This window comes from Solanum pennellii, chromosome 2 (genome assembly GCF_001406875.1).
Source record: "Solanum pennellii chromosome 2, SPENNV200".
Taxonomy (NCBI): Eukaryota; Viridiplantae; Streptophyta; class Magnoliopsida; order Solanales; family Solanaceae; genus Solanum; species Solanum pennellii.
Genome location: NC_028638.1, coordinates 31,482,791 through 31,490,275, shown reverse-complemented (window position 1 = coordinate 31,490,275; position 7,485 = coordinate 31,482,791). Strand labels below are relative to the sequence as shown.

General features: G+C 34.9%; 2 protein-coding genes across 2 annotated transcripts; one reads left to right on the top strand and one right to left on the bottom strand.

Moving 5' to 3' along the window:
• The first annotated feature begins 326 nt into the window (after window positions 1-326).
• On the top strand, window positions 327-1,337 carry LOC107010886. The gene has a single exon (XM_015210149.2). It carries the CDS (start codon window positions 347-349, stop codon window positions 1,241-1,243), a length of 897 nt encoding a protein of 298 aa, XP_015065635.1. The 5' UTR covers window positions 327-346; the 3' UTR covers window positions 1,244-1,337.
• Window positions 1,338-1,404: 67 nt separating this feature from the next.
• Window positions 1,405-5,788, bottom strand: LOC107011952 (TMV resistance protein N-like). Its single transcript, XM_015211645.2, has 6 exons — window positions 5,280-5,788; window positions 4,101-5,205; window positions 3,586-4,017; window positions 2,583-3,488; window positions 1,784-2,447; window positions 1,405-1,700 (listed from the first exon to the last, which is right to left on the bottom strand). The coding sequence occupies exons 1-6, from the start codon at window positions 5,702-5,704 to the stop codon at window positions 1,588-1,590; spliced, it is 3,645 nt and encodes a 1,214-aa protein (XP_015067131.1). The 5' UTR covers window positions 5,705-5,788; the 3' UTR covers window positions 1,405-1,587.
• Between the last annotated feature and the right edge of the window lie 1,697 nt (window positions 5,789-7,485).

The following is a 7,485-nucleotide window of genomic DNA, read 5'->3' as shown; positions in this document are numbered from 1 at the left end:
TGTCTTAACCATACCTCTATTAAACAAATAAGACTTTAATTGATTTGTGTATGATTATATATATTAACCATATATTACTAATACTTACATAACGGTATTAAACAACCCTAAAGCTGATGAGGTTAGGGAATATATTGGGAGAGAAGGCGGCAAAACTGGTGCATTTTAGTGGTCGAAGAACACGATTATAAGAGCATAAAAGTTTAGGAGCAAAAATTTCAAAAAATATATAGAAAATTAATATTTTTTTTTTGCATTCCATGAAAAAAAATTACTGTGAAGTATAAAAGCATATTATTTTTGGATGATTTAGTAGCGTGTGCGTCCAAGAAATCGAGAATTCCCAATGTCATTGCTTTCTAATAGTTTTTCTATTTATCTCTGTTTATGGAGATTTTCTTTTTCCATGGGAATTGTAAATGAAGATGATGGTGGTGGCGGCGGGCGGAACGAGGAGTCGTGCATTACTGATTCTGAATGTGAATGTGTGGATGATGAGAAAGATGAAACCTTTAGAAAGAATCCATATATGTGTGAACATTCTGTTGAACACTACTACTATCTTTTGCCAAGGGCTAGAAGAAGCAAGATTTTCACAAGAAAGAAGCCTCCTATTGTTATCCCGTCTCAATCAACGTCACAGGAAAAGGGTCTCGAGATTCGAAACTCTCTTAAACGCAAAAAAGACGGAATAGTTGATGAAGACCTTTCCATGGAGAAAAAGAAGACTGAAAATCTGTTTGATGAAAAACAGAGTAAATCGGAAGATGCAAAGAAAAAGCGAAGAAAAGTTAAGCCAATAATTGATCCTCCAGTTTTGCCGGATGAGTTGAAGGAGAAGATTTCAGGAATGGGCGTTCAGATTTCTCAAGTGAAACTTGTAATTCAGAAAGCTCTTTATGATACAGATTTGAGTTATCAGCAAATGCGTCTATCAATCCCTGTCAACCAAGTGGTGAGTAAGGATTTCTTGACACCCCAACAGAAAATGGTGTTGGAGACCAAAGATGTTGTGTCTAACAAAAAGACCAAGATTCAGTTCAACTTGATTGAGCCTTCACTTGAACAAACAAAAATTCATTTGACAAAATGGGACAGGAGTAACAGCTCGAGTTATGTGTTATTGAACAACTGGATGCAAGTAGTAGAAAGGAATAAACTCAAACCTGAAATGGTAGTGCAGTTGTGGTCATTTCATCAACATTTGGTTCCATGGCTGGCTCTTGTTTTGGTTCCCATATAACTTAGATGTTCATTTTATGTATAACTATTTAGTGCAGTTTGCTAATTTTGATTAGAATTAGTAATTTTTTGTTTTGACATGAATCTTTTTAGTTTATTTTTATACTGCAAAAGTATGAAATATAGCTTCTTGAAATAAGATTTTTTGTTGCTTGTTGGTAGTTCACCTTTTCTGTTTTGTACTCTAAATTGGATAAATCATCAACTTTTCTGTATTGTTGTCCAATCCTCTAGCCAGAAGATATATGTTGTGTACTTTATAAGATACACATCACCTAATAGTTTGTCAATCATGTAATAGCTAACTAAACCAATATATAAGATCTCTGCACCAGTCCTCGCTCTTTACCAAGGCCATTCCATGTCGTCTTCTAGTTCTGCCAAGGCAGCCTCCTCAGCATATTTCTCATGATAGATATCAATGTCACTATCATCTTCTGTTCCAGCATCTATAGAACCTTCATGAAAGCATGTTACTGGTCAGTAACAAGAAATATTGTAGAAACAGAAAGCTTATAAATCTTAAACCTGCAGTACATACTCTGCGCAAAATCTTCGAATAACTTTTGGTACAAAATAAACCTCATTGTTGCTTGTTTCCTTTGGTGTCCATTAAACAAAAAGTAGTCAGGGTGAGAAAAGCAGTAATGATTCCATGCTAGCTGATACACGAGCATATATCTTTCCATGACACACTGTCCAGATAGATAAGCACTGGGATCACTACTTTTTATTGCAAGCTCGTTTGATGCTATGGATAGATCTGCTTCTACTGTGTCACACTCAAGGCTAACTCCGAAATCTTTCATCTGAAAAGTATTACTCCACCCTATTATTGAGACGTTAATCTCGTCATTAGCTTCAAGGTACTTTCCCAATTTCCAGTGGCATAAAAATGTCAAGTTCTCATTTGGTCCTGGAATGCCTATGAATGTAGGCTCATAAATCCATTTGACACCCTTGGACAAATTATTCAGTTTAATGAAGAAGGAATACCAGTTCGCAAGTTGGTTTTCTTCCCAGCATCGGGATTTCTGATGATCGGAACGTGAATATACAATGCAGATATTAAGTCCTATTATCTTTGTATTAGTAAGAGAATCCACTTTCAGAGTCAGTAAGTTTTCTTCGCCCTTCATGCTGAACCAACTTGGGATCTCGCTTCCAGGAAAGTAAGTGCTGAAGATGCCAAACTCATAGAGTCCCTATGGGAAAAAAGAAATATTTAGCAGATTTCTCTCGTTCCTTCTTATGAAACATGTTTTGTTAATTGTCGAGGTGGTTTTAGTAGGAAAGAAGCTTACAAGACAGATGAAACTCATTTGACAGACAAAAGTTACCTGCACTGAATATTTCTTTTTTGTGTTGGTAAGCCTATTAAATAGTTCCACTTCTGCGTTTTGTATATCATCCAGGTTTAGATGGTTCAGAGTGTTCACCATTTCCTCTTCAAAATTTCTTACTGGCTCCAGCTTGAACAATCCAGGAATCTCAGTAAGTTTCTCGCTGCCTCTAACATCCAAGAATAATCTATGAGTCTCCAATAAGCTTGGCATAGTTGTAACTCTTTCTAGTAATGTGCATTCTGTAGCCTTCAGCTTGATGAGCGTTGAAGGAAGATTGGGGAGTGATTGGAGGTTTGGGCACGCGTCTAGCCAAAGGTCCTGAAGCATACTTAGATTTGTTATACTCTGTGGTAGGTTAGAGATCAGGTTTCCACTTAGATTCAAATGGCGTAAGGAGAAGAGGTTGTTAACACCAAGTGATAGAGCATCATCTGTTAGCTTGCATCTTGCCAGACTTAAGCTAACCAGGGAACTTGATAAAGAATATAAAGAGAAGTTGTCATAATCTGGGGATTTTGTTAATTTGGATGACCAAGATTGCCAGAGTGCAACCCATGATTTCTCGTGATCGTAATTAATTTCATCTGCATGAAGGGTTCTCAAAGATTCCAGATTTCGTAGATCGATTGTTGATAGGGCAAGTCCATAACAGCCAGAAATGATGAGTGTTTCCAAGGACTTGAGCTTACAAAAGCTTCTTGGGAGATTCGATAGACTCTTGCAGTCTCTCAGGTTCAAGAGAACAAGTTCCTCTAGATCTCCAATCGATTCATGAATATAGAACAATCTTACGCAATCCTTCAAAATGAGTTTTTCCAGATTAGGAAGCCCGGAAAAATCAGGAGTTCTTCTTAGGAAATGAGAATGACTGAAATTGAGAATTTTTAATAACTTGAGCATCTGCAATAGCCAATAACAAGTATATCGGGATTCAGGTCTATTAACTTACTATCAACTTCCCTACTGTCAATGCTAAAACTGACGATAAAAACTTTACCCTAGTTCCCTCCCAGGCTTGTTGCAATCTGCTCCTCCTCATATCGAGAGCAACCAGGCTCTCCAAAGGCAAATCCTTTGGAATGGACTTCAAAAGGAATCCACGCCAATGAAGCAATTTTAATCTCTTAGGAAACCATTGGTAGCTACCAGTGAATTTTGCTTCTGTTAGCTGTAGAATTCTCAGCTTCTTCATTCTTGAAAATGCATCGATTTCCAACTGTACAACATTTGAAGTTTCTGAAAAGACATTTCTGAACAGCTCAAGAACAGTTAAACTCTGTCTCCCTTGTGAGTTAGCATCAGTCATTCTCAGTGATCTCACATCAAGTTGCCGGTGCCCAACATCATTTCCGTTCAATTTTTGACCAACATATTCTACTTTGTTCAGCATCCGGATGTCAAGAACTAGACCTTGGATCCTTTCAGTACCCTACAGGATAACGAAAAATCATACATTAAGGCACATAGATATGGATGATTGCACGTTAAAAATCAAAGAGTCAGATTTGTTACTGTCTTCCCCTGCAATATGTTAAAGGCATCTTTGTGTTTCCAAATCCTGCTTTGACTACTAGGCTCCCAAGGGGATTCTTCCCGAATAATATCTCTTCCCATGTCTTGAAGTAATTGATGCACCATCAGTTTGTTATGGTCAATTTCCAATAGGCATCGGTCAACAAGAATCTGAATGCCAATGACTGAAAAGAAACCACATCCATCAAGTATTCTTACTGCATAATCTTTGTCCTTACCAGCAAAGAAACAGACAATATCGAGGAATAGGTTTTGAACATTATCATCTGGTAGACATTCATAACTTATCCTTAGTTTTTCAAGGATTTTACTGTCTGGAATATCTTTCAATTTTCTTAATGCACTTCCCCAAATCTCTATACTTGAGTCACCAAGAGACGAACCCAAAACTTTAAGAGCTAACGGAATTCCTTTACAATGATGTACAACATCTATCGTAAGATCCATATATTCTAACGGGGGGCTTTCTTCACCAAATGCATACCAACTGAACAACTGAAGGGACTCTTTTGCATCCAAAGTCTTTAGCTTATACATCCTACATCTACATGCTTCAGTAGAACTTAATAAATGACCATTTCTCGTTGTTATGATAATTTTGCTACCTGGAGAAAACCAATCCCTCATACCGAGTACCGCATTTAGCTGATCTATGTTGTCTATATCATCAAGAACAAGAAGAACTCTTTTGCAGCTGATAGCTTCTTGAATCTTGACGGACCCTTCATTAACATTATATATCTTTTCGACATCCTTCCCAAGAATATTGGAAAGAAGTTGTCTTTGTAAACGAGCTAAACCGTCATACTTTTCTAAAACTTTTCGCACATCAGCAAGGAAGCTACTGCCTTCAAATCTATCAAAATTCAGGTTATAAGCTGTTTTAGCTATCGTAGTTTTGCCAATACCTCCCATACCATGTATAGCAAGAATATCGACATAATTGTATCCCTCTTTTAACCACAAATCAATTTCTTTGACTCGACAATCTATTCCGACTGGACGAGGAGCAACACTTAATACAGTACGTCTCAGTTTTCCTACAACCACCTTAACAATCTCTTGTATAAACCTTGATTCAGATCTGAAATAGTTTTACAATTTAGTAAACAAGAATTGAATGACGTAAACAGATAATTTTATTAACAAAAACATTACCCATCAGCTTGGTTCTGTAAGACCATTCCTCCCAAATCAGCAACTTCTCTCAAAGCAGCCCTCCATTGATCCACCTTCTCTGTTTTACACCTCTTTTCGAAGTTAAAGAAAGGTTGTTCAAAACTCCCTTTCTGCTTCCTCACATCTGATGGATCGACATCATAAAATACAGGGAGAAGAAAATTCCCAAAAGATTTCCTGGTTTGAATCATATGGGTGAGTTCATCAAGGCATCTATGTGAAGAAGCATAGTCTTTTGAAATGATAGCTATTAGAATTCTTGATTCTTGAATTGCATTCTGCAGCTTTTTATCATCAGGTCTAAATAAAGGGATACCAGCAGTTAACAAAGCTGTATGAATATGATCTCCAAAGGTCTTGCTTATGAAACTTAAAAATACATGATGAACAAATTGATGAGACATTTTCTTCTTTGATATAAGTGGAATCAAAGTGAAGATAAGCAATGGAGCACGAGAGTAGGGAAGGCTACTTTAACAGTCAACTAATCATGTTTAATATTCTATGTTGAAGTGGACTTTGTCCCCAATTGTCTTCGTCCGTAAGTCTCAAAAATACATCTAAATAATTTTTTTTGTTTTGTATTTAAATTAGAGAAAATGTACAAGTACCCACTCAACTATGTTCGAAATTATAGAGACACTTATACTACACTAAAGTCCTCTCTGAACTTATTTTATTAATAATTTTACTATCCTTTTTCGGCCTAAAATATATTCAGAGGGTTAATAGGATCTTAGTATAGTATAAGTGTGTCTCTATGATTTCGAACATAGATTGAAAGAGTACTTATGCATTTTCTCGAAGGTGTGAAATTGATATCACTCATTACTCTGTGGTTGGCTTCACTGGACAAAACAACACAGCTCTCTTTTTTATTGCATTCTCTTGTTGGCTTCATTGGACAAAATATTCTATTTGGAAAAGGACCTAAAATATCCTTGAAGTATTGAAAATAGTATAAAATTACCCTTCATCCATCTATTGGCTCCAAAATGCCCTTTTTCATCCACCTATTGGCTCCAAAATACCCTTGGCATCCACCTTTGGATTCAAAATTGACCACTTTTTTAATTGTTTTAAAATTAAACTCTTTAAATATTTTTTAAAATATTTGACGTTCAACTATTGGTTATAATTTAATTTATTAATATAATTTATAAACCAACCCACTACCCACTAATTACTAACTAAACCTCACCCAATTAATAATTCAATTATAATATCAAAATCATCATAAACACTACTAAAACACGATGAAATTATAGATTCCTGAAAATAACACTCAAAATTATTCGAGTCCGAATCGAAGCCCCAATTAAATTTAGGTTGAGCCGCTTATTTAGGAGGACACTTTCTTTCAAGATTGAATGAGAAATTTATGATTAAAGGTAAAGAAGTAATACGTCCCGAATTAATTCATGCATTTTTTTAAAATATAAGTTTATAAATATTTATTATTTGTTTTAAAACCTTTAATATACTATTTAAAAAAAAAGTTACCTATGAAGTAACATCACATAATTGAGATGTAAGAATAATTAAGATAAACATAGTCAGATTTTTAATTATCGTAATTTTATTTAGACACTTGAATGTATGATAATTTACTTCTATAGATATTTTCGCCTCAAATTTTTAAAAACACTCAATTGGTAGTAGCTAATCTGTTGTTGCATTAATAATATGACGGATTTATTAATTTAAAGGGATTTAATTAGTAATAGTAATGGGTGGGTAGTGGATTGATCTATAAATTATATTAATAAGCTAAATTATAACAAATAGTTGAGCGCCACGCATTTAAAAAAATATTTAAATAGTTTAAATATAAAACCGTTACATAAGTGGTCAATTTTGAACAAAAAGGTGGATGACAAAGGTATTTTGGACCCAATAGGTGGGTGGGAAGGGTATTTTGAAGCGAATAGGTGGATGAATGATAATTTTGTACCATTTCCAATACTTTAAGGGTATTTTAGGTCTTTTTTCATATTCTATTTGACAAAAATTATATAAATTACCACCCTCCATTCTTTAAACTCTTTCCAAATCATACCGTAGAGGACATTACTATCAATTTTATATTTTATAGGATTTATACATCTATTTGTACCTTATTTTTGTTATTTTCTTGACTTGAAATTCAAATTATGAAAAATGCACAAGTCTTCCCTAGACTAAG